The sequence below is a fragment of the Neophocaena asiaeorientalis genome, unplaced genomic scaffold, assembly GCF_003031525.2.
Source record: "Neophocaena asiaeorientalis asiaeorientalis breed wild unplaced genomic scaffold, Neophocaena_asiaeorientalis_V1.1 scaffold110, whole genome shotgun sequence".
NCBI classification, from domain to species: Eukaryota; Metazoa; Chordata; class Mammalia; order Artiodactyla; family Phocoenidae; genus Neophocaena; species Neophocaena asiaeorientalis.
In genome coordinates, this window is record NW_020175053.1 from 2,698,112 (window position 1) to 2,724,701 (window position 26,590).

A 26,590-nucleotide genomic window follows, 5' to 3' on the forward strand; every position below is an offset into this window, starting at 1 on the left:
TGATATTGCTCAGCTCATCTCTCTGTCCTTGTTCAGAGGCAGCTCAATAAATGTCCTTCATGCTGTATGTCCATGTGGGTTTCCCAGTGTTGAGTTCGTATCGGTGTGGAGACACAGGTCCTAACTCCTCCTGGATCCCCTCCACCTCCTTGAGGCTTTTCCAGCCTATGGTTTAATATGGACTGATGGATTTTCCAGGTGGAAGCTTCTACCTGGAAACACACATAAGTAGACCTGGGACGCTCTTGCATGAACCAGCGCTTCCATCCATTCACTCCCATGCTGGTTTCAGCCCTCGGGCCCTGCGGGCGTGGGGTCCTGAATGCTGTGCTCTGTCCCACGGCCTCATCCCACATGCATGGATGGGACTGCTGCTCTGTGCCTTCTCCACAGGGCGTAACGGGGAATCTCCTTACTCCCCCTCTTTCTGCTGACATAGGGAGGGGCCGGAAGCGAAGCAAACTGCAGTCCATCCAGAGAAGTGTCACAGGTAGGCTGTGGGGGGTAGTGGAGGTGATGTGGCTGGCAAACGCTCTGCCTTCCTGTCCTCACCTTGCCTTCGAAGAAGGGGACCCAAGGTTTTGTCTCTGAGGTCCCCCGGCTTCTGTCCACGGCTGAGCCTTACACTGGATGTGGCGATGCCGGCGTGAATTTACCAGTGGCGGGTGCCCTTGCAGGCCCCGGGTTGTAAGTGGACCAGGGCGGTTGGCTCCCAGCCCTCCCCCCTACTTCTCACTGCATCTCAATGTACTTTCTGGATTAACAAGACCAGTTTTAGGAAATGAGGAAATTGCAGCGTTTGCTTACTGGCTCATTTACCCTGATTTTTTCAACTACCTCTCCAGGTTTTCAAATCCCTATTTGTCATACAATCACAAGGCTGAAGAGACTTTCATTTATTTTAATCTGTTTCTCAAACTATTTAGCTTTTTTTTTTTTCCCTCAGCCTGTCTTTTTTAATAAGCAGGCAGGAGGCTTAGAGACTTCAAACAACGTGGAGTTCTGGCTGACTCAATTCTTCAAGTTCTGAACCTCACCCTTTGATGTCGGGTTTTTCCCTTCTTAGGCAGGATTGGGGGGAAAAAAAAAAACATATGGAGGATTTTTGTATGGCTCTTGGCAAGAGCCCTCATGAATAACTGCATTGAAACAGATAGTGATAAAAGACCCAGAATATTTTCTTCTTTAAAACAAAAAAAAGCATCCAAAAGCCGTCACTTAAACATAGAGTTCTTTGAACAATAGTCAGCTCTCTAATAAGCTGAAAATGCATCTCTGTGGCTAAAGGAAGGATTTGTTTGTCTTTTTAGCCTTTTTTTAACCTCTTAGTGTTCTCGGCTACATCCCCAGCTGCACAGAAATGTTCCTGAAATACCCAGTTATTTAGTCCTCAGGCGAGCAGCAAAGAGGTAGTGGGAGGAAGGAAAGCATGAGGAGCTTGTTAGAGCGTTTGGGGAAATCAAAATGACATGTTGCCGGATTTTCTAACGGGGCAATTGGAATCTCTGAGGAAAACAAATCATTAGTACGTCTGTGGAGCACTTCTTGTAGGTTTTAAACTTCCTCATTAGAAAGGAAACTTAAAAAAAAAAATAAAACAGCCAAGTGAAGTGTATACTTTGAGAGTCCTCCAATTCGGATTCTATTTTGAGAGTATTCGCATCAGGGGACCTAAAGGTGAAAAATGGGTTTGGGCTCCGTTCTGCAAACAAGCAGGCCGGTTTGTAGCCTGAAACTGGTCAGTTCCTGTTTTGCATGGGACGGTCATCCTTCCTTTCCCCTGTAGCTGGTGACTCCAAAAGCTGAACAGCTTTTAAATAACAAAGTGCCCATCGTGGCAGGAGGAAGACAGCTGAAAGGTTTCTGTGGATCTAGGTGACTCTACCCCTGCCACAGCTGGCAGAAAGGAAGCCAGCGATGGACACCAAGTTCTCTCTGCCTAGGAGGTGCCTGGGGCTCAGAGAGGCAGGGATATGGTCCTGAATCTGCAAGACAGAGCATGTGCCTGGGGATTCATCCATCCACACGTATTTATCAAGCGCCCGCTCTGGGCTAAGCACTAGTGTTTGTCGTGGGGGGTCTTCCTTCCCAGCTATTACAAGGAAAAGGAAATGCATACCTCGCTTTTACTGGGCTGGCCAGAAAGTTCGTTCGGGTTCGTCCCGGAAGATGTTACGGGAAATCCCGAACGAACTTTTTGGCCAACCCAACATATAGCATTAATACTTATTAAGTATAATACGATACTCATTTATTTTAGCATTAAATCTTGTTAATGAAAAATGAACAAAAGATATACTTGATATCCAGTTGGGAAATATTTTGGACTGTGATCACTGATCACATCTATGATTTTCCCCCCCTGTATTACAAAACAGTGAAGAAAGAAACTGCCACGTCCATGAACAAGAGTGAGAGGCGACTCAGAAGCCAGTTCCGTTGCTCATCTTGTCAGTAGTGAACACATTAGAGGGTGGAGGTTTATTTTGGGAAAAGGTTTGCTGCATCCCAGACACTGACATTTACGCTGCTGAGAAAACGAGTCTTAGATCAGTTGGGCGCCCAGCCCGTGTTGGATGGAGTTCGGGTTCTGGGGATGCTGGCTCTGAAATCTAGCAAAGCCAGAAAGGGAAGTGCTCAAAAAATTAAAATTAAAAACAACAGTGTACGGGAGACATAAATGCCCTTTTGTCCTCTTTGGAATGAATGAATCTTTATTATAGGCTTTCCCACTTCCTGGGACCACCCCTGCCCTGCCCTGTCGTCCTGTGTAAAGCCAGGGGAGCTCTCAGGGTTTAGAGGCTCACCATGTGTCTTCTGATGGAGGCTTTAGCCAAATGTTACCATGGTTTCAGTGTTAGAAAGTGTGGGCTCCTAACCACCAGTAATCTTGCTCTGGGGTCACAGAGCATATTTAGCAGATGACAATGTTCATTTTCCTTTGTGACTCCCTGACAGCTTAATTCCTTAATGCTTCAACCCCACTAAAGAATAGCATGATTTTCAAAGAGAAATAAAGCTTCAGCACTTGTGGGTTATTAAACCAAGACAAATGAATGCCCTGATGGCAAACAAGTCTTAATTTGAAAACCTATCATTGTTTGCCTCTTCTAGTCTTTCGAAGCACATAAAAATTCCGAATTTCTTCCTGGCTACCTCTGCGTGAACAGCGGCTACTGGTGAAAGTGACAAGGTTCCTGGGTGTTTAATGTTAAGACGATAAAACCAAACCCAAGGCCAATGGAGAAATGGTGTCCAGGAAACGGTGCTGGCAAGAGAGAAGGGGGAAAGTCAAGTCTGATCTCAGGTTACCTCCAGCCTTGATTCTGGAAGTAATTGTTGTTTTCGAAGTAGACTCCTGGGCTTCCCTGGTGGCGCACTGGTTGAGAGTCCGCCTGCCGACGCAGGGGACACGGGCTCATGCCCCGGTCCGGGAAGATCCCACATGCTGCGGAGCGGCTGGGCCCGTGAGCCATGGCCGCTGAGCCTGTGCATCCGGAGCCTGTGCTCTGCAACAGGAGAGGCCACAACAGTAAGAGGCCCGCGTACCGCAAAAAAAAAAAAAAAAGTAGACTCCTGTTTTGAAACACAGTCTTAATACATAGGCTCATAGTTAGAAAAAGAAAAAAAAAAAAAAGATGGATATAAATCAACTTAGTTATTCTCAAAACAAGAGGAAATGTTAAAAAAACTAAAAACACTTGAAGTCTGTTTCCTTGTGCCTTCCCTTCGGTTCTATGGCGGACCACCCTCTCTCTTCAGGTTACTGGTCTAACATAGAATTCCAGCAAAAATACCTCTGGATTTCCATGGTTTATAATCTCGACATGCCCGTTTCCCACAGGCTGACCGCTGAAGGCAGGAGACACCATCTCCATGTCTCTGCAGCCCCAGCCCCTGGAGTCAGGCCTGAAGCATTGCGTTTGCGTCTGACTGTTGGTGATCAGATGAATGGATTAAATGTTTACCCCAATTAAAGAGAGAAACCTAACAAACTCAAGTTGCCAGTGAAAAGTGGTTCTCTGTGCTGTCAGGTTGGAAAGTGGTCCTTCTTCCAGTGGCCTTTCTGCACATCCTCAGCGTGTGCACAGCCCAAGTGCCTGGTGCAAACAGCACCGGAACACGGAAGAGCTCACCAGGGGTCTGCATCTCAGCAGCTGGTCTTGAGCGCACAGATACCCCTTAGTTCCTTCCCGTCCCCGTTCTGTGCGTCCTCTGTGGACTCGCTCCTCACACCGTAGGATCTAAGTGACACACAGACTGTTAACAGAGCCTGCGTTAACAGGTGTAGAAAGAAGCCTCAAGGAATCCCAGCAACACACCCATTTGCTGCCATTGCACCTGTTAATTAGCGTTTTCCCCAAACATCCCCTCCCCTTTCACCCCCACGAAGATCTTCCTCCCTGTGAGGAGGCTTTCAAAGCCCGTATTGCACCTAAGAATGACCCTCTTCCCAGCAGCTCACTTTCCCAGCCCCGGGGCTCCCTGACTGCTTAGGGGTCCTTGGCGCCCTCCTGGCCCCTCACCGTTTGTTCTCCTTTGTTCTCTTCCTGCACTGTGCTGACCGACCCCTGGCAGCGAGGTGTTCATGAAATACGCGAGATCAGACAGTTTCACTTCACGGGCTGGCCGGACCACGGCGTCCCCTACCACGCCACCGGGCTGCTAGGATTCGTCCGGCAGGTGAAATCCAAGAGCCCGCCCAACGCAGGCCCGTTGGTGGTGCATTGCAGGTGAGGGGGGCCCGAGGCTCCAAAAGGAAGCACGGGGAGCAGTGGGTGCGGGTCTCCTTGGGGTGATGGAAACGTTTGGAAACTCGATGGATGCGAAGGCGCCAGGTGCCACTGAGTTGTGCACTTTACGATGGTCATTGCGTGTTATGTGAGTTTCACCGCAATAAAAATCTAAGCAGAAGCAGGAGCACAGAAGTTCTTTCTCCTCCACTGACTGAGCCCTCTCTCTGTGCAGCGCCGGTGCAGGGAGGACCGGCTGTTTCATTGTCATCGACATCATGCTGGACATGGCCGAGAGAGAAGGGGTGGTGGACATCTACAACTGCGTCCGGGAGCTGCGGTCTCGGAGGGTGAACATGGTGCAGACCGAGGTACAGCAGCTCCCGACCGCCCGCCTGCCCTCCCTCGGGCTCTGACCCCAGTGCCTGCCCTGCACCTCACCTCCCAGGGCAAGGGGAGAGAAGAGCCAGCAGTTCTGTCTTCAGAACCCCCAGGAGAAAAAGTGAAGCACCTGGCCATCCTTCTTTCCCTCCCTCCCTCCTTCTTTCCTTTTCTTTTTCTTTCATAAACACACAGAAAAGGCCACGAGTCTCCCAGGTAACAGAATCTGAGCCTAACTTTCCCCTTACTTCTGTGTCCAGGGTCCAGTCGAGGCTCTACGTTTAAGCATTCGGGGATTCAATACCATTTCTTTTTACTGTGTCTTTTAAACTAGCTGGTAACCAGAGCGAGACCACTCCTGAGAATAGCCAGGCATTTGCCAAGTAACCTTTAAGGGTAATCTCTGTGCATTTCGTTCTCTTCCTACTGTCCTTAAAAGTTCCGTCCAGTGGCCTGGTATCATGGGAATTCGCCCATTTTCTGGAAGTGCTCTATACGGACTAGTACTTCTATAAGTTAGAACTCAAGGTGTATCAGGACTTTAAGTATTTGAGAAAAAGTATTCCATCCTGCTCCTAGGAAATTTACATTTTTACTACTATTTGATCCTTTTAAGTAGGCATTACACCCACCACCTGGAAAATGATTCATGAAGTAGAATAAGACTCCCTTTCATTTAGGTTGTGCATTAAAGTTTACAAAAGCCACTGGGAAACCTAATTTCATTTTTTAACTAACAGAGAAGAATAACAGAAACTGTAAATGCTGCTTCCATGGTCTTTTTTCTTTAGAACAGAGTTTTTGTTTTAAAGATAATAATGATCATAATGTATTTTCAATGTACTTAACAGTTGATCAAATGTCACCACATCCCCTTTTTCTTTTTTTTTTTTCTTTTTTGCGGCATGCGGGCCTCTCACTGTTGCGGCCTCTCCCGTTGCGGAGCACAGACTCCAGATGCGCAGGCTCAGCGGCCATGGCTCACAGGCCCAGCCGCTCTGTGGCATATGGGATCTTCCCGGACCGGGGCATGAACCCGTGTCCCCTGCATCGGCAGGCGGACTCTCAACCACTGCGCCACCAGGGAAGCCCCCCTTTTTCTCACTCAATCCATTTCTGAGATGTTGTTTAATAGGACTGGGCTGTTTTCAAGAATTAAGAATTCAAGTTATTTATAGAAATTAAAGTAAAAAGTAATGGGCCTCTTTTGCATTTCATGTAATTGGAGAGCAATAATAAATATGCTAACACTTTACTAATTAACTGTAGGGAAAGCCAGGGCCAATTCAGAATTAGAGGGTTGGTTTTTAAACCGCAGGCTTATACGTACACACGAGAGCTCTTCCCTGGACACATAAGGACTTTCGTAATCATCGCATTAATTAATGTTTCAAAGTAAGTAGCTCTGAGTGCTCAGAACTGTTGATTTTTCATAGTGATGTCAAGTTTCCCTGGACCTTTCTTTGCACTATTAATTTGGTTAGCACATTCCTCTTTTCATTATATGTAGGTAAGATTCTGCTATTTCCTCATCTGAAATACTGAGTTCCAAACTCGTGGGATCAGAATTGCAGAGACAGTGTAGCTCCAGTCACTCCCACATGACAGTGCTTGCTCTGGGATTTATCAGCGTCTGAGTGGTTTTCATCGATCTGTTTACGGCTTCTGCATTGAGCCCCTGTTTATCTCTTCCTCCCACTATACTGTACGCCGCACATGGCCAGTCACCAATGTGCCCGCCGTCCCGTTAGGGAACAGGATTACTGGTCCTGGAATAAGCCCCTCCTAGTGGTCAGGTCCTCTCCCCTGCTTTCTCTCTGGTGGGAGGGCGTTGTCTGTGATGGGTGGACCATTGTTCTGTTTTCCTGTCTGTGTGGGGCTGCGTTCCCTCCTTCTCTAGTTCTTTCTGGTTACCTTGGTTTCTCTACTACTAACGAGTCCCGTCTGCTTCGCCAGGAGCAGTACGTGTTCATCCACGATGCCATCCTGGAAGCCTGTCTTTGTGGGGACACCTCGGTCCCTGCTTCCCAAGTCAGGTCTCTCTATTATGACATGAACAAGCTGGATCCACAGACAAATTCAAGCCAGATTAAAGAGGAATTCCGGGTAAGTCATGCTAAAGGGACAGGTGGCCGGCTGTGGCCTTGCTCCTTAAGAAGGATCTCAGAGTCGGCTCCTGAACCCATGAGCCAACACAGGGTTTCTTAGCCTCGGCACTGTTGACGCTGGGGACTCGATCATCCATTGCCATGGGGGATGTTTAGCAGCATCCCTGGCCCCTACCCACTGGATGCCAAGAGGCCTCCACCACACTGTTCTGACAACCAGATCATGTGCAGACATTGCCAGTGTCCCCGCGTTGAGAACCACTGGTCTAGCAGAGCCAGGCCCCCCCTTAGCAGGCAGACACCACACTGTCCCACAGTGTAACACAGGTGCAGCCGGACCAAGCAATGTACATTCAGGGTGCTTGCCGGGCAAGAGTTCTTCGTGCAGTTCCTCATATTCACGTTGGGTCTAAATGCACCTGACTCGGCCGATCTCCACCAGCCTCTTACCCCCAAGCGCCCAGATGTCCAGCCCTAGTCGGACTCGACGGCACGTAATCCTGCACACCCATGGTGGTCCTTATGTCTGATGGGCACTGTCTGTGGACCAAGTCCAAGGAGCGTAAAGAGAAATAAAAATCCAACTGTGTCAGTGGGGTTCGGGGAGGAGGGGGACATCAGCTGCAGGAAACGTGGGTCTCCCGAGGTCTGAGACAGGTTCTCTTCCCAAGTGTGTGTCCTCTGTCCTCTAGACCCTGAACATGGTGACACCGACCCTGCGCGTGGAGGACTGCAGCATCGCGCTTCTGCCCCGGAACCACGAGAAGAACCGCTGCATGGACATCCTGCCCCCTGACCGCTGCCTGCCTTTCCTCATCACCCTCGATGGCGAGAGCAGCAACTACATCAATGCCGCCCTCATGGACGTGAGCCCCCTCGCCCCCTAGGCAGGGTGTGGGGGGATGGTCCTCCAGGGACAGTGCCTGTGTTACCTCCTGACTCCTCTGCCCTTGTTTTTTTTTTAAGATGTAAACCGTATTTGCAACAAAGTGCATTTCAGATTCCGTATCTGTTTCTGTGTGAGGACCAATGTTCTTAGTCTCTCTGAGAGCCCCAGTCCAGGCGATTGATAAATGAAAGATGTCTCGGTTACTCTCTGAGCTTCAATTTTTAACCTCCTGGCCGGAGAGCAAGAGACAGCTATTAAGTCACGAAAGCAGCGAAGTGGGATAATATGGTTTTTGCAGCATTATTTTAGTTGCCATTCCTCCTCATTTGGGCGGTAATTAACATGGGGGGAAAATTGCCTGTCAGCACAGATAGTACACAACTCATTACTTCCTGTCTGTCTGTTTACTTCTAACTGAATGAACATTTGCTGTTCAGTTGATGGGCAAAGTGAACGGGTATTTTCAGTGCTAATATGGAAATTTTAATTCTATTGGTGTGATATCAGTAAAAGCGCATTTAAACTTGTTTGAAGCTCTGCAGAGCTGTAAAAAGCATGTGTGTCCTTTGATGGCAGGAATAAGTAACACCATCACACATTTAAATGACAAGCAAACAGATTTTAGGAAAAACAGAACTATTTTAATTATGCATATTTTAAAGTAAAGTTAAATTTTCTCCATTAAAATAGTTATGTATAGGGCCAACGTTGCCTTTCTACCAGAAATACCAAAAAAATTATGAAATACTGATTAAGTTTTCTTAGTATCAAAGTGAGATTATTTTATCATTATTATTCTGCAGATGAGTCTATATTTGGTCTGTTTTGGCATTGACAATGGTGACAGAATTCAACAATTGTTAAATACATTCAGTGTTTTATGTCACAAACTCCCATGTGTACAAAATAACTTAGCTTCCTCCTGTTACATTTTCCTGGGTATATTTGGATCTTTCTTGTTTGTGTTTGCAGAGCTATAAACAGCCCTCGGCTTTTATAGTCACCCAGCATCCTTTGCCAAACACAGTGAAAGACTTCTGGAGGCTGGTCCTGGATTATCACTGCACGTCTGTAGTTATGCTGAATGATGTGGATCCGGCCCAGGTGAGACTCAAGATTTATGGCCATCAGGGCCCGTGCACGGGGTCAAATCTGTGTTTGCTTTGTTTGCACATGGAGAAGTTCAGTCCCCCGTTGGCAGGTCACAAACGCCAGGCAAGGACGGAGAACCGGAGATGCTAAAAACCGGTGTTAAAAACCAGATGGGATTAGGGGTGGGCGCAGAAAATAGTCTGAAACCAAAAGAGATGGTGGGAGTGACAGGGCGAGACAGGGTCAGAAACTGGGCTGTTACCGAGGGATAGAAATAGTGACCAGATGGGCTTCCCTGGTGGCGCAGTGGTTAAGAATCCACCTGCCAATGCAGGGGACATGGGTTTGAACCCTGGTCCCACATGCCGCGGAGCAACTAAGCCCGTGTGCCAGAACTACCGAACCTGCGCTCTAGAGCCCACGAGCCACAACTACTGAGCCCATGAGCCACAACTACTGAAGCCTGCGTGCCTAGATCCTGTGCTCCACAACAAGAGAAGCCACCGCAATGAGAAGCCTGTGCACATCAACGAAGAGTAGCCCCTGCTCACCGCAACTAGAGAAAGCCAGCGCGCAGCAATGAAGACCCAACGCAGCCAAAAATAAATAAAATAAATTAATTTTTTTTAAAAAAAGGAAAAGAAATAGTGACCAGAGGGAGATACAAGGTAATGGGCAGAGTCAGAGCTGAACCAGAGTGTGAAGGTTGCAGAGCAAGCAGACCAGGACTGTGAAGAAAGGCCGTCAGCCTCTGACACAGTCCCAGATCCCGTCTTGGAGCATCTGTGCGCCTCCTGGCATGGCCCACTTGGAGCCCTCAGGTGGCGGTCATCATGGAGGGGGTGGCAGTGCAGGCCGACAAGCCATTCTAAGGGACAGCAATTACTTTGTCAGCTCTTTGGTAACGATATTAAAAAGAAATAAAACTGGGACGTGAAGATAAGAAAAAGTCAGAATGATCAATGGGGCTTTTTCATAGCTCTTCTTCTTAAACATGAAAAGGCAGAGACCTGGGTGGTGGTGACTCAGTGTTAGTAATGGAGTGAGAAGCATTTTTTTAAGGGACTTGTTAGGACAGCGTGAGCACAGGGACCCTGGGAGCTGGATGTATTGCCTTAGGGCCCGGCTATTCCAATCGAGGGCTGACCTGCTGTGACGGAGGCCCTTGTTAAGTAGTTTGAACTTGGCGTGTTGTAAGAATAAACTTGCTCTGGAACCGAATTAATTTTCTATCTCATAGACACAAATCCCTTAAAAAAAAAAAAAAGTCTGAAGTATTGCAGCATCCAAACTGGACGAGAGTTTTCCTTCCTAAAATCCATTTGATCGTCATCCATCTGCCATATATTCCATGGACCTTCACTTCAATTCTGTAATGTTTTTGTTTTGTTTTGTTTTGTTTTGTTTTTGTTTTTGCGGTACGCGGGCCTCTCACCGTTGTGGCCTCTCCCGTTGCGGAGCACAGGCTCCGGACGTGCAGGCTCAGCGGCCATGGCTCACGGGCCCAGCCGTTCCGCAGCATGTGGGATCTTCCCGGACCGGGGCACGAACCCGTGTCCCCTGCATCGGCAGGCGGACTCTCAACCACTGCACCACCAGGGAAGCCCCTGTAATGTTTTTAATTATGTTTGAGGCACTACGTTATCTTGTTATGGCTCTAGCCTGAAGACTAGTTAATGAAATAATAATGGTAGTCCTTGCCCTCATCTAGTCCTTTTTACTTAAGAACCTTAAATATTTTAGGAGACTTCCCCAGTGATTCTTCTCCAAAGGATAGATGGCAACCGTTGATAAAGACAAGCAGACACCACAGCTGGGGGGACTTCAAAGACACAACTAGAAGTAGGACCAAGGATCCTGATTTTCTAACTCACAATGCCATGGGTTAAATTTCACTCATTCAGGAGTCCTTAGTCATAGACAGAGTATAAGCGACGGTTCCCTCTTCAGAATCGCTGTTTTTCCCCTAATGTGAATCCTGAAATGTAGTGATACACTATTTTTTTTATCATTAGTGATCCAGACATCAGTGATTTTCACATGTTCTTTTTGAATGACAGTGTTTGAATTCTAAAGCTGCATTCTAACCCCAAACTGTCTGGACTCACACCTGGCAGGAGAGACAGAGAAGCCCCAGTTCCATTCAGCAGACAGAGTCAGAGAAAACATGCTCCTGGGATTCAGCCTTTTAGAGAACACTGAACGGAGCATTTGAACCGAAAGTCTTTGCAATTGCACGAGAATAGCCCTCAACTACTTTAAGTATTTATAGGTCTGGTTCATGGACATGTCATGCACTATTTAAGCCATTTTCCACACGGTTTCCTTGGGCAGAATGCAGAATGCCGTGTGCCAGGAGCCAGGCACCAGCCCGGGCCGTTCCTGTTTCTCTGGTGTAAGTGACAAGCTTTAGATCAGGGCCTGAAGTGAGAGAGTCAACAGAGAGCAAAGCTGGCTCAGTCAGGAGAAAATGGGCAGAACGGTTCAAATGTGCGTGTTCGAGCTTTTATGACCAGCTCAGCTTCCCATCATACACCTGTTAATTTTAACAGTGGGTACCTTCGGGTATCAAAAAGAAGATAAAACTTCAGCAGGCTATCTTTTGACAAGGCAGTTTTATAACGTCACCAGGAAGCACTGGTGAAGAAGGAAAAATTTCGTGGAAGTATTATTTTTATTTATTTATTTATTTATTTTGCGGTACGCGGGCCTCTCACTGTTGTGGCTTCTCCCGTTGCGGAGCACAGGCTCCGGATGTGCAGGCTCAGCGGCCATGGCTCACGGGCCCAGCCGCTCCGCGGCACGTGGGATCTTCCCAGACAGGGGCACGAACCCGTGTCCCCTGCATCGGCAGCTGGACTCTCAACCACTGCGCCACCAGGGAAGCCCGAAAGCATTATTTTTAAATAATAAATGTAATTTCTAAAATACTATAGACTTAACTAATGTAAAAAGGACACTTAGTTACTCTACTTTCATTCTTGATCATGAAATCCAAACCTTTAACTTCTGTAATAGAGGGAGGGAGATGGCTTCCGTTGACCCACTGAAAACTATCTTACAATCTTGGATGTAAATCAACTGTTGTAACTTTTGATGATGAGATTTCAGATCCTTTGGAAAATAAAAGTCATCAGTAAAAGGAATTTCAAGCAGTAGGTTCTCCCTTCGTGGTACATCTTTCTGCTTAAAATGAGATGTCCTTCATCTGCTCTTGGCCCAAAAAGAAACAGATCGTAGAATAATGAAGTAGTTCCCTCTTGCCCCTCCCCCCAGCCACTTGCCCCTCAGGTAAATCAGAAAGAAAAACGTTAAATGCTGCTCCCAAAACATCACTGCATACCAAGTCCCCAAAGAAGTTTCATTGCAGACTTTAAATGCCTTAATTAAGGTCTTCAGGCTTTCGAAAAGGTTTGGGAGAACAGACCAGGGGGGTTTCTCACCTATCTCCAAGTTCAGTGTTTCTGTGGGCAGCAGTAAATGAAAGCCCCTCCCTCATCAGCCACCCTGCCCAGCACCCCGCCCTCCACCCTCATGTCACATGCATCACATTCTTGCAAAAGTCCTAGTTTCCCAGTATCACCAATACCTGGAGTTTGAGACTCTAGGAAATTGTGTCTTTAATTAAAGCCACCTCCAGGTAAAAACAGCAGAGCAGTTACTCTTACACCAGGTTTCCTAGATGTGAGCTGGGAGGGTTTGGACCAGAGCATGAAAATGCAACCCTACACTGTTATCAGTATCTTGTCACAAAACAGCCCTGTTCTTAAAAGTGACTACAAACTGCAAGGCAAGCCCAGATGGGAGGTTGGAGATTTGGGTGTCAATAGGTATGTCTTCATCTCAAGTGTCTTAGGTCTTATAGTGGCAGCTCGTGGCATCTCCCCAGGGCCTGAGAAGAGTTCCTTTCAGCAGCAAAAGGGATCTTACAGCATGTGTTCCATAGCACCCACATGACCTCCTTGGGAAGCAGAATTCCTCGTGGCTTAAAGATGCTTTCAGAGAAAATGGAGAAAAAAGTACTAGACGGACAGGTGGATTTAAGGGCTCAGTCAACAAGAAAGTCCTCAAGTCGACTTGCTGGAAGGAAAAGAGAGAAAAGAAAGGAAAGGAAGTGAATCGAGGGTGTTTGGTCCTGATGCCGGTAGTGACCGCCTCCAAACTGTGAGCAGTAAATGTATTTTTATCATTAACGTCGCGTCTCTGTGTTCTGAACTCAGTTGTGTCCGCAGTACTGGCCAGAGAATGGAGTCCACAGACACGGCCCCATCCAGGTGGAATTTGTTTCTGCTGACCTGGAAGAAGACATCATCAGCAGGATATTCCGAATTTACAACGCAGCCCGAGTAAGATCCACAGCCACCGTGGCTGGTGTTGTGGTTTCATGATTTTCTCATTCATTGAATAGGTAGAGTGTCTGTGTCAGTCACTGTTCTGGGAGCTTGGAGTCTCTTCAAGGAGTTTGTGAACTCACTGACCTTGTGGAGCTTATGTTCTAAAGGGAGAAGACAGACAGGAGAGGATAAAGACAACGCATATCCTACTAGATTTGTTAGCAAGCAGTGGGTGCTGTAGGAAAAAAAGTGGGGAGGCAGAAGGTGCCGGGGCCTGGACCAGAGGGGAGAGCAGATGTGCCAGGTGAGCAAGGGCCCGACTGGAGTGAAGGGCCAGCCATGTGCTCTCGTGCAGGCAGCTTTGCAGGCAGAAGTGACAGTCAGTGCAAAGGCCCTGAGGTGGGGCCTTGTCTGGTGAGTTCCCGGAACAGTAAGGAGGCTGATGTGGCTGCAGCCCAGGAAGTGAGGGTGGGAGTAGCTGCTAGGGCCGAAGTCCGAGGGGTCGAGGGGACAGAGATCACGTAGGACCTTGCAGGCTGCTGCCAGGACTGGGGCTTTTGCTGTGAAGGAAAGAAGGAGCCGTTACAGGGTTTTGAGTCGAAGAGTCATGAGCTATAACCTGCCGTTTAAAAGGCGCACTCTGGCTTCTGTGTTGAGAACAGACAGTAAGAGAGACGCATCAGGAGGCTGTTATAATAATCCAGGCGAGAAGGGACAAAGCAGGACGGAGTGGCAGCAGGGGGAGGGGTGGGAGGTGCAGACACTGATGTATTTTGACGGCAGAGCCGATCGGATTGGCCGATAGTTTGGATCCCAGGGAGTCGAGGTGGTTCTCAGGATTTGGGTCCTGAGAGCTAGATGGAGCAGACATTAACCAGGTTAGGAAAGGCTGTGCGGGTAACGGAATTGTTAGGGGTGGGGGAATGCATGGACAGAGGGTCCGTTCAGGGAGGGATCATACTGGATTCAAGATGACTATTAGATGCCTACGTGGGAATATCAAGTAGGACCTCGAGTCTGTGAGGGTGGAATTCAGGAGAGAGGTCTGAACTGGAGACACAAATTGAGGACTTAGTGGAAGATTTAAAGCCATGAGACTGAATGAAACCATCGAGAGAGAGAAGAGAAAGGGACCGGGGAACTGAGCATGGGGCCTCCATCAGCAAGAGGTCTGGGAGGAAGGGGGCCAGGGCGGAGAGGAGAGAGCAGTGACGGGGGAAGAACAGCCAGGAGGGGAAGGGGAGAGTGAGATCCCCTCTGTCAGGTGCCACCGACAGCCACAGAGGATTTAGCCCGAGAGGTTTAGCCATGGCCAGGTTACTTCCTGAATCCTGCACTTCCATCTAATTATCTTAGCAAGAGTCACACCAAGAAGCAGAACCGTGTTGTACTCGCAGGAAACAGGGTGTAATCTGTGTCTCCCTGAGATCACAGACATTGCCAGGTCATAACTTATCCTTTACCTTTAATTTACCTGTAATTAAAGTCAAGCCTTTTTACCACTTGCTGCCCACTGTGGTCAGTGCTCAGGTTGGCACTATTTTTCACAAAACTGTGTGAGCAGAGGCCCAACCGGAGTGAGGGGGCCCTTTTGCAAAGCAATAGCATTCTGCTTGCTTTTATTTGTCTGGCCTGTCATTGGAAACACATGGATTTTTTTTTAACACCTTTATTGGAGTAGAATTGCTTTTCAGTGTTGTCTTAGTTTCTGATGTATAACAAAGTTAATCAGCTATATGTATATCCCCATATCCCCTCCCTCTTGCGTCTCCCTCCCACCCTCCCTATCCCACCCCTCTAGGTGGTTGCAAATCACCGAGCTGATCTCCCTGTGCTATGCAGCAGCTTCCCACTAGCTAGCTATTTTACGTTTGGTAGTGTATATATGTCCATGCTACTCTCTCATTCGTCCCAGCTTACCCTTCCCCCTCCCCATGTCCTCAAGTCCATTCTCTACGTCTGCATCTTTATTCCTGTCCTGCCCTTAGGTTCATCAGAACCTTTTGTTTTTTTGGTTTAGATTCCATATATATGTGTTAGCATACAGTATTTGTTTTTCTCTTTCTGACTTACTTCACTCTGTATGACAGACTCTAGGTCACACATGGTTTTTTATAATGGCTCCAGATTGAAACTCGTAACTCTTTGGGCCAGTAGATGTTTCCTTCGTTATTTACAGGCAGGCCCCTCCTTCCCTCGTGCCCACTGGGATGAGTAGGTGGGATCAACCCGCTGGAGTTCAGCCCCAGGAATAATGCCTGCTTTCTCTCCACTCCCCGCTTGTTGCCCAACTCTCTGCAGCCCCAGGACGGGTACCGGATGGTGCAGCAGTTCCAGTTCCTGGGCTGGCCCATGTACAGAGACACGCCTGTGTCCAAGCGCTCCTTCTTGAAGCTCATCCGCCAGGTGGACAAGTGGCAGGAGGAATACAATGGTGGGGAAGGCCGCACGGTTGTGCACTGCCTGTAAGTGCTCAGATCCACTGGGCTGACGCCCTGCTTCACTGCCTCTCATTTCACTATAAATGGAGAAGAAATAAGCAGGTCTGAGTGAAAGCTCACCAGTCCGCTCATTAAGTGTTTGGTTTGCTTTGCAGAAAACAAGATCATGCACGTTTTACATTTGGATGGGGTGTCACTGCTATAAAATGAGCCCTGACCTTGTGGTTGGGAGCCAACCCCCCCACCTCAGAAAAACAATACCTGGGTGGGTTCAGTGAGCTCCTACCAGCTCTTGAGAGCCCATTGTTAAGCTTTGGGGAATTTTCTGAGCTGGTTGTTAAACTGTTGGTAACTTGAAATCATCGGTGATGGGGGTATTTACATCACGGATGTCAGCAAAGGCCACAATCCGGGCACCCTCCCTGATATGGAAAAGCTGGTTTACCAGCTCACTAGTTGGTAATTCTATTGGATTTCATGTCAGAGGTTTCAAAGGAACCGTCTCCTTCTTCTTTGTGGTTTTAAGACAGTTTTGTTTTGTCTCATTTTGTTTGCCTGGGGATATATATATATTGGGAAGATTTGCTTGCAGCCAGTGTCTCCAAACTGGTTTTCCCGGCTGGCAGTTTTAGCAGGTGCTAAAATGGGAGAACTTGGCTACAGAATAATGGTTCCCAACCTTGGCTGCACATTTGGGGAGCTTTAAAAAAAAAAAAAAAAAAAAAAAAAAAACACTATGCCCAGACCACAGCAAAACCACCTAAATCAAAATCTCTGGGGGTGCGAGGACCTGGATTGTTTCAGAGTGGCCCCAAGGTTGAGAGCCACTGGCTCGAGTCTCCGTGCTTTTCAAAGCACTTTCACCTGCATTTTCTCGTAGGTGATGGTAGCAGCTAATCAGCCAGTTGGAGCTGGCTTAATGGAGCCGGCGATTAGAAAGCCCTGCAGTCAGGGGAGATGGGTAGAGAATTTGTGGAAACTGAAAGTATTAAGCTGATGTCTCTTTTCGGTGGAGTGTCATTAGAAGCGCACAGTGAGATCTCTCCCGAACTGAAAGGAAGATAAAGCTCTACTCCGGGCAGACCGACCCTTGTGAAATCAACAGGCGAAGCTAAGGGCTGGGTTACCGTCCACTCGGTGCTGTATCTCCCGCAATGCAGACCCTGTACCCCAAACCCCACCCCCACCCCGGGGTCTGGGAGCCCCTTTCGGCACCGAACGTGGCAGTGTCTCCTCCTGCAGGAAACTGCTGTGCCCTCGGAAAGAATCATCCCTGCCCTCCGTCAGAGGCCCCACCCCCAAAACCTTGCCTTCCTTCTCAGGGACCCAGTTCATTAAAAACATCTCCACGGAGAAAATGTCCAAAAGGATCGATTAACAGCTCACGTCCCCGTTTTTATTTCTCTACGCCCAGATATAACTTCTGATCAGAATATAATCAGAGGGTCACCTGTGTGAGTTCATACAAGCCCAGCAAGGAAAACTGACATTTTGGTTAGAGTTTGTATTCGATCCGTTAGGTTTCTTGGAGATACTAAAAATAGTTTGCAGTTACCGATTTCTGCGTCTGGACTCCACCAGCGTCTGGACTAGGAATGCCACGCTTCCTAGTAGCTTCCTAACAAGGGCCAGTGCTGTAACCCAAAGGGCTACATCCCAAGAGGGGAGCTGAGGCACAGGACAGGCCTGAGGGGAAGACACAAAGACCCCTTGAATCACTGCACTTCATAGCCATACTCTCCCAAGGCACAGCTGCGACCCCGAACTAAACCATTACATCACCACCCCACGTGGCGGCTAAGACAGCGGGCTGTTCTTTAACTCCAGTGGACGTGGTGGGCACCTGCTGCTTCTGCCCTCCGACCGGCCCAGCCCCCACCCCCCTGGACTTTTCTTTGGAACCACCGTCCCCACCAAAAGTCCCTGCTGTTCCTGTGGGGCTGCCTCGTCCTCTCTCAGCATTACGGTGGGCATGAGACCCAGGCCTGCTGAGGATGCTGATCGTTGTTGAGATTTAAAAATCTTAATATAAGGTTTTTTAGTTGTGGGAACATGCCAGGAAGGGATGCTTTGACCCCCAAAGGCAACCTGCTTTCCATCTCTAAGGAGAGATCTTCGTATTCGGCAAGGCGCAGCGCCACCTACTGGCATTGGGCAGAGCGTCCCTGCCCGAGACGCCCGAGACTGGCATTGGGCTGTGAATTAGATGGTTCCTTGAGCCGCATTATGGCTCGCACTAAGCAAACGGGATTCTTTTTCTTTACACATGTCTTCCAGCTAGTAAAACCAGACAGAATGGAGAGAATTAAGATATCACCATCTTTCAACCCTTGATGAAAGTAATGGAAGTAGACAGTGGTCGTCGATAGCTGCTGAAAGCGTTAGGTAAAAAGCCGATGGGGGAAAAGCAGTGAGGCGCCAGTGCAAAGAGAGAACACAAACTAAGGGAGCAGAAGAGAAAGTCCAGGAACGGAGCCACACCTCGGGGTCTCCTGATTCACAACAAGGTCCACAGCACACACCTACTGCAGGGCAGTGGTGTCCCTTCTCATGCTACACACAGAAAGCATCTCCAGGTGGATTGTAGACCAACACATGAAAGGAAAACAATGAAGCTTCTGGAGAAAATCTTCAAGACCATGGGGTAACCAGAGATGTGTTACACAGGACAGTATCCATAAAGGAAAAATTGGTAAATTGGATTTCATTAAAGCTAAGCACTCCTGTCCATCCAAAGACCCCAGTGAGAGTGAAAACACAAGGCAAGACAAAGAGTTTTGTGCTACATACATCTGACAAAGGATTCCTAGCCAGAATGCCTAAGAACTACTGCAAGTCAATAGGAAAAGGATAGACACTCCAATTGTTTGGGCAGAACACTTGATAAGAACTGCATTTTTTAAAAAAGAATAGCCAGATAGCCAATAAGCATAGAAAAGGCATCATTAGTTTTCAGGAAAATACACATTAAAATACATTAAAATCGGATGCCCCTGCATGCTCACCAGAATGGCTAAAATTTAAACGATAAACAAATAAATGATTCTAAGTGTTGGGAAGCTGTGGAAAAACTGGACTCCCAAATGCTGCTGGTAGGAAGTAAATATGTACAACCATTTTGGAGCTGGTTAACAGCATCTACTAAAGCTAAATATAAATGTATCCTCTGAGCTCTTCTCCTCTGAGGTCTGTGACTACAGAAATGAGTCATATATGCAATAGGAAACATGCTTATAGCAGGTATACTCATAATATGGAAAGCTGCAAATATCCCAAACATTTGTCAGCTCCTAGATAAAGAAATTATACAATAGTACGATTATACAGTAGTATATCCATTCAATGGAATTGTTCTCAGCAATGTAAGAGAACAAACTACTGATACGATATGGATTATTCTCACACAGATGATATTAAGTGAAATAAGCCACTCAAAAGAGTATATACTGTATGATTCCACGTATTCAAAATTCCAGAACAGACAAAAGAAACTTATGATGCTAGACGTGAGAACAAAGATTATCTTGGGGTATTGATGGTGTTGATGAGGAAGGAATATTGGGAGGAGGGGGGTTCAGGGGGCTGATAGCAGTCTGTACCTTGATCTGAATGGTGGTTACATGACATATGCATTTGTAGAAGTTAACAGAGATCTACATTTACTGTTTGTGGACTTAATTATAGGTATGTTATACTTTATCTAAAAAATTGATTAGGAACTTAATCATGGAATGATCAAGCTGGCATTGGAACACAGAGATCAATCTTAAAATCACAGAACAGGTTGATATCTTGTGCCTGCTTCCCAATGAAAGTTCATTTATAAAGTATCCTTGTCCAGAAAAAAAATCCTGAATTCTTATGACGCTCTGGAGCTAACTCCCAATAAACAGGAAGTATAGGGTTAGAAATTGGTGTGTTAAGTGCTTCTCAGAGATACAGTGAATGAGAACAACCCAGAATGTGGGTTGTCATTTTCCCTGCAGGGGAAAATGACCCCATTTCCTCAACAAATAAATTGCCAAGAGAAAAAAAGAAGAGAGCAAAGAGGAACCTATAGATTAAAATAAACTTGCAAGACATGTCAACCAAATTCAACACGTGGACTTTGCTTGGATGAGGATTTGAAAAAGTTAGCTGTAAGAAAATGTCTGAAACAATCTTGGAAATTTGTACAGTGTCTAGAAATTTGATTCTATTAAACTGTAGTGTTTATTTTAGGTGTAATAATAATGATATTGTGTTTGTTAAAAAAAGGATCCTTTATCTACTTGGAAAAGAGGTTGATTCCAGAGCTGGTGCAGGGAAGGAGATACAGGATGAGTGTAGAACATCTTGTGGTTCTAGAAAGTAAGGAAGTGCTTGAAAAGAGATGGAGGAACCAGCCTGATGGAGCTCCTACTGGCCCAGACTGGAACAATTTCAGCAACAAAATAAATATGGATACTATTTTAGCTCATAGAAGTGAAATTAATATGTATAAGTCTAAAGTGACAAATAAATAATAAAATAGAAATAAATAAGCAAATAAATTTTCAAATGGTGGCTGAGAGACAGCTCTCTCTTTAGAGTAGAATGTAGAAGGAGAGAGGGAAGTGAAAACCAGTCAGGCAGATATCACTGTGACTTGTTGCAGATGGGACCTACCAATGGACACTAAAATCAGCCCGTGAAACTTTGAGGAGAAACAAGATATTTGCATAATCCCAAAGTATCTTTCCCAAGATACTTACTAACTACAAAGAGAAGTTATGATGGTAATTTACATAACTACACAGTGAAAAAATCTGCCAGACACCCACTGTCTTAATAAGCGACCAGGGGTGGGATAGGCAGGGTGGGAGGGAGGCTTATGAGGGAGGGGACATAGGGATGTATGTATATGTATAGCTGATTCACTTTGTTACACAGCAGAAACTAACACACCATTGTAAAGCAATTATACTCCAATAAAGATATTTTAAAAAGAATATAGTAGAATACAACATTGTAAATCAACTATACTTTGATAAAATAAATTTAAAAAAAAGAATATAGTAGAAAAGGCAAAAAAAAAAAGTGACCAAGGTCAACATCACAAGCAATAAGACAGTTCAACACCATGAACCTTCAAAGGAGGTAACAGCCCTTCTGTGGCTTTCTTGCCAAAGTGCATAACCTCATTTCCAGTGATGAGAAGGCATCAGACGAACTCAAATGAAGGACTTTCTACAATTTGTATTTTGTGATGACTTCTCAAATCGTGGAAGGGGACCATGGCTGTTTTCTACATCTCACTCTATATTCCATACTCTACAAAATAACTGACCAGTCCTCTTTGAAAGTGTCAAGGTCAAGAAAGACAAGGGAAGATGGAGGACTGATCACATGGAAGAGACTAAGGAGGTGTGACACCTAAATGCAAGGTGGGTCCTGGACTGGATCCTGGACCAGAAAAAGTGGTGACACTTGACTAAGGTCTGTAGTTTAGTTAATAGTGTTATACCAGCATTAACTTCCTGGTTTTGACCATCTGCTATGGTTATGTGACATTTTTACATCGGGGAAGGTGGGCAGGCAAGGAACTCTCTGTGCTATTTTTGCAGTGATTCTGTACATCTAAAATTAATCCAGAATAAAAAGTTTATTTAAAAAGAGCCCTTATGTTTTAGAGATAAATCATGACATGCTAATGGATTGTTTAAGGCCAAATCCATCTTTGAGCATAACCCACACCCATCACAGTTTTCCTGCACATGCTACACGAGTTGTTTATTGAGAATTTTCCTGGGTGGTCCCTTTCCATAAAAACCGGTAAATTGCCATATCAAGTTACATCATCAGGGCAGAGACGTACTGGGAGAGCAGGATGTGCCAGTTTCGCATCACCTCCAGTCAGGTGACCCCTGGGCCCCATTTGCATCAGTAGAGGGATGGGCCCAGGTGGAGAGTCCCAGCCAGGAGGGCTTAGGCAGCAGGTGCACACAGGTGGTGGGAGCCGTGCAGTACGAGGGCGACCCAGGCCCACCACCGGCCTCTCCTCCTCTTCCCACAGGAACGGGGGAGGCCGCAGCGGGACCTTCTGCGCCATCAGCATTGTCTGTGAGATGCTCCGGCACCAGAGGACGGTGGACGTCTTCCACGCCGTGAAGACGCTGAGGAACAACAAGCCCAACATGGTGGACCTGCTGGTAGGACCCCGTCCATCCCACTCGGGGGACCCTTTCCCAGTTAGCGTGAGACACCCGGCCCCTCGCTCAGGCTGACCCCTGGGAGGGAGAGACTCGTGTTCACAGGGCAATCACTTCACTCGTGCAGGTTTTTCTCCCTCGTTCTCCCTTCCTCTGCCTTTTCACAAGGAGACTCAGCTCAGCACATTTGACACATGGAAATAGTTGAAACTCACAAGCGAACATCCTGATTAATTGCTGTTCTCGGCAGCGCCTTCCACGTGGCTAAGCACTTCATCTTCACAGAGAAGAAATAATCATAGCACATGAAATGCCAGATTTTCAAATTACATATTTTATAAATAGCTTAATCACCTAATATTTATCAAAGCTGGGAATTGGAGTTTGACATCCAGACGATTGCATTTAATTACGGTGGTGGCCGTATCTGAGGAAAGGATGAAAGAGGTGGAGAAACAAAGCACGATGTGGAATTATTTTCTTAGAGTATTTCATGAAATCTCTTTTTTGTGCGGAGCTGTTGAGATACCAACCACTGAGACTCAAATAGGAGGATAGCTTAAAGGAGGAAGCTTTTCGATGAGGTTTTTGTACTTCTCTGTCAGTGGAGGAAGGATCGGGAGGAAACAGTAAGACCGACCCCAAGGTGGGGAGAATGGGCGGGGGCGGGGGTGACAGGGTCACCGATGAGCTTGGAAAGCCTGCGTCCTGGGTGCGCAGCACTGCAGCAGGGGGTTAAAATTGTAAATGTAATAAAGGGACTAAAGAGGGAGTTGAGATTCAAGCTGAGGCTGAAGAAGCAGCCATGGCCCCTGCCTGGGATGGCCACATCCGAGCCCTGCTTGGCAAAAGCCCTGCTTCCCCCACTGACGTGCCTCGCGCCCAACGAGCTGCTCCCGCCCCCAGGAGCACCGTGCTGCCCAGGGAATTTGTAAACAGGCACCTGTTTGGCCAGGTGCAGACTCTCAAACCATCAGCAATTACCATGTTGGTTTCTGTGAAAAAAGGATCTTGCCCCCCACGTGGCAGCTCCCTTCCCTGCCCTGCCCTGGGGACGCCCCTGCAAACCCACCCTCTAGTCTCAGCTCTGCTCATTGGAGTGAAGTAACCTCAGACAAAGTACCTGGGCTATTGAAGTCGCCTTGGGCACGTCGCTCTCCTTTCCTGAGCCTGAGTCATGTAAATTAGGGATAGTGTTGGTTTATTGAGATCATCCCACAGGATGATATGTGTGATAGTGTTTTGGAAGCTGCCCAGGTGAGAAAGACCTGGTCCCTGAGAGTGGAGGGGTCTACGGGGCACGGTGTGGCCTGGTCCCTGAAAACGAGTGCTGGGTGAGGGTGAGGGGGCCGCCGGAGTGCAGCATGTATACACACGGTGCTCGTAAGTGCCTTTCCCACGGCCCAGATGTCACGAGGATGGGCCAGGAGGCAGACCCTCACATTCCATGCCCGGACTTCACTAGTCAGAGAACTCTCTCACTCCCCGGGACCACCCCCATCCCGAATTTTAAAGAGTTTCTCCGCCATGGAATTCTCCATCTTCTGGGCTTAGGGCAGTTGAGAAAAGGCCAGTCGGGCAGTTAGAGACGGCCTGAGTTTAGAACAGATAAGCAGATTGACAGAGGATGGAAACAAATGCATAATGGAAATATTCTGACTGTGATGTCGTTCGGTATTTAACGCCCTGATTCAGGGACGGGTGTGTTGCTTCCAAACTTCAGTTGGTACTTGAAAAAAGCTGACCTTGATTTTTTTTTTAAATTTTAGTTCCCTCTCACTGTAGCCTGAACTAAGCAGGTCATTAGAAGCAGACCCTTCCAGGCCTTTCCCCCAGTGGCTCTGGCTACAGCTTCCATCACTCACCAATTTTTTTTTTTTTTTACATCTTTATTGGAGTATAATTGCTCACATCACTCACCAGTTTTTATGGGCAGGAACAACATGGCTTTTCCCAAATCCGCGGTGCAGACTACAGGACAAGGGTGATTTTACATGAAGGAAGCTTCTGATCTCAGCCCACTTACCTGTAATAGCCAGGGCGTTTCCGTAGTTATGTGTGATTCTGATAGAGAAATAGGATCCTTGGATGCCCCAAACCCCGAGGGTCAGCACCAGTTTTAGGGTCAACTCAGTGGCTGAGAAATGTAGGAGAGTCCTACAATTTCCTGAGAAAAATGTCTGATAAACTTGTCACAGTGCCTGCTGGCGGGATAATGGATAATATCTGGTGACCAGAGAAAAAATGTCACGATGCACTTTTCAGTGGGTTTGAAGCTTCTTGAGTTGAATCAGGGCTCTTGTCGTTGGCTTGTTTGTTTTTGCCTGTAAGTACAATTTCTGTTTAGTTTGGTACTCGTACATTTGTGTGTTGGCTGAGAGAATTAATTAATTCAAGTCAAGGAGATAAAATCTGGTATAATTTTATTGGGCATAAAAGGCCATCCAAGACCTGTGTTTCTCCTAAGCACAAAATGTTGTACCAGGAGCTGAAAAGGTACCTCCTAGCCGCCTCTGCGCAGAATGAAGTGGGAGCCAGGATGCCCTGGAGCGCACCCCAGGAGGTAGGCGGGTGGGCGTGGGGAGCCCCACCAGGTGCGCCTGGGTCTGCTCATTGGGGGCCCTTTCCATTCAGACACCAAAATTTGCTGCCACGCCCTCCCTGCCAGGGCCGGATGAATGTTCCGCGGCGGTCGGTGTGCCCGTCTTCGTCTCCCCTTGCAGCTCACTATTTTTCCAAATTGCTTCTGAGTTAAGAACTTCCCTATGCGTTTTGAAGCATGGCACTCTCCAGGGAGAGCCAGAAGGGCCTATGGATTTATTTCTTCAAATGTTTAGGTGTGGAGGCTCCAGGGGAAAGCCAGTGGACTGCCAGGAAGCAAAATCATTTTAACACAAGACTAGATGTTTTGATGCAGCAGGGGCCGCTGGGTTTGTTTCCTGACCCCTCTTTCAGGCCAGCTTCTCAGTTATCCGCCTCTTCAGCCAGGCTCCAGCTGCCGTCAAAGGCCTGGGTTCCAGGGGGTGGGGCAGGCCGCGACGGTACAGCCTGAGTGAGGTTGGCGCTATTGGACTGGTCAGAGGCGGATGGGGTCGCCCGCTCTGAGCTCCTATGAATCTAGTACAGTTGCTGGAAAACCTGCTGCTTCAACTAACAGTCCTCTCCCACCTTTGCTTCCACATTTGGCTTTTGAAGTTCCCAGGGCTCCTTTTTAACCGAGAAACAGCCTTTAGGGGACAGATCTTGCCTAGAGAAACATATTATCCCCTGGGAGGTGGTGGGAGCTTTGGCCAACGTGCTGATGTGACATACGTACGCATTATAGAGTGGTTACCAAGATCACGATAATCAGCACATCTGTGGCCTCACAGAGTTAACACAGCTGACTGTGTGTGTGGTCAGGACCCTTACGATCGACGGTCAGCACCTTTCAAGGGTACAGTTTCACATCATTAACTCTAGTCACCGTGCTGTACATTAGAGCCGCGGAACTTACTGCTCTTACAACTGAAAATCTGTCCCCTCACCAGCATCACCCCACTTGTCCCTCCCCCGGCAGCCGCAATTCTAGTCTCTGTCTCTATGAAATTGACTTTTCTTTAATGGGAGCTTTAAAAAGTTCTGAGCCCTGGGCCCATCCCCGAGACTCTGATCCGGTTGACGTGGGCCTGGCTTTTCAGCAGCGGTGGTACCAGTGCCCCAGGTGGTCCTAGTGTACAGCCGAGGTTAAGGGACTTAGTAGCTAGTTTAGAAAGGCCCTTGGCCCGTCTGCACGTGAGATCACCTGGGGCACCTCACAAACACAGATGCCAGGCCACGGCCCAGAAGATTAGGGCGGTCGGAGCCCACGTGATGTGCTACAGGGCAAGAAACACGGCTCAGGAGGATACGGAGGCCGTCCCTGACCTGCCACGTGGGCCGCAGGGCGAGGCCGGGCAGCTTCCTCTCCATCCCTCTTGCTCCCACTCAGACCTCTGCCGGGACCTCCCATGACGGACAAGTGACCACCCAGACCAGGCCCCTTCCCTCTTCCCTGCACTGAAATAACATGCTGGCCCGGCACTCCTACAGAGGGCCTTACCCCCGCCCTGCAGCCTCCGCAGCGTGGACAGCACACGGACTCTCCCACTCACGTGTGTAAACTGCCCCCTAAGCCTCTGCCTGAGAACTCACGGGAAACTGATGGGCTATGTGAAAGGCGGGGCGTGTGGGCGTAGGTGTGGTGTATAGGTGTGTGTGGGTGTGTGCGTGTGTGGGCGGGTGTGCATGTGTGTGTAGGTGTGCATGTGTGGGGGGGTGTGCCTGTGTCTGGCTGTGTATGTGGGGCTGTGTGTATAGGTTTGTGTGGGTGTGGGTGTGTGTAGGTGTGCACGTGTGGGCGGGTGTGCATGTGTGTGTAGGTGTGTGTGGGTGTGGGTGTTGCAGCAGAGGATGTAGGCCTC

At 47.7% G+C, this 26,590-nt stretch overlaps 1 protein-coding gene across 3 annotated transcripts in view; it reads left to right on the forward strand.

Annotated features, from left to right (window-relative positions):
• The window catches only part of PTPRM (protein tyrosine phosphatase receptor type M), a 743,754-nt gene that overhangs the window by 712,576 nt on the left and 4,588 nt on the right, over positions 1 to 26,590 (forward strand). For 2 of the 3 annotated variants that reach the window (XM_024763901.1, XM_024763903.1), the window contains 9 exons: positions 440 to 490; positions 4,579 to 4,733; positions 4,969 to 5,104; positions 7,071 to 7,220; positions 7,915 to 8,088; positions 9,084 to 9,215; positions 13,424 to 13,549; positions 15,839 to 16,002; positions 22,013 to 22,148. In XM_024763901.1, the coding sequence (XP_024619669.1) occupies positions 440 to 490; positions 4,579 to 4,733; positions 4,969 to 5,104; positions 7,071 to 7,220; positions 7,915 to 8,088; positions 9,084 to 9,215; positions 13,424 to 13,549; positions 15,839 to 16,002; positions 22,013 to 22,148 (1,224 nt within the window). The remainder of the gene's footprint in view (positions 1 to 439; positions 491 to 4,578; positions 4,734 to 4,968; positions 5,105 to 7,070; positions 7,221 to 7,914; positions 8,089 to 9,083; positions 9,216 to 13,423; positions 13,550 to 15,838; positions 16,003 to 22,012; positions 22,149 to 26,590) is intronic. The other variant, XM_024763902.1, reaches the window with a different exon arrangement.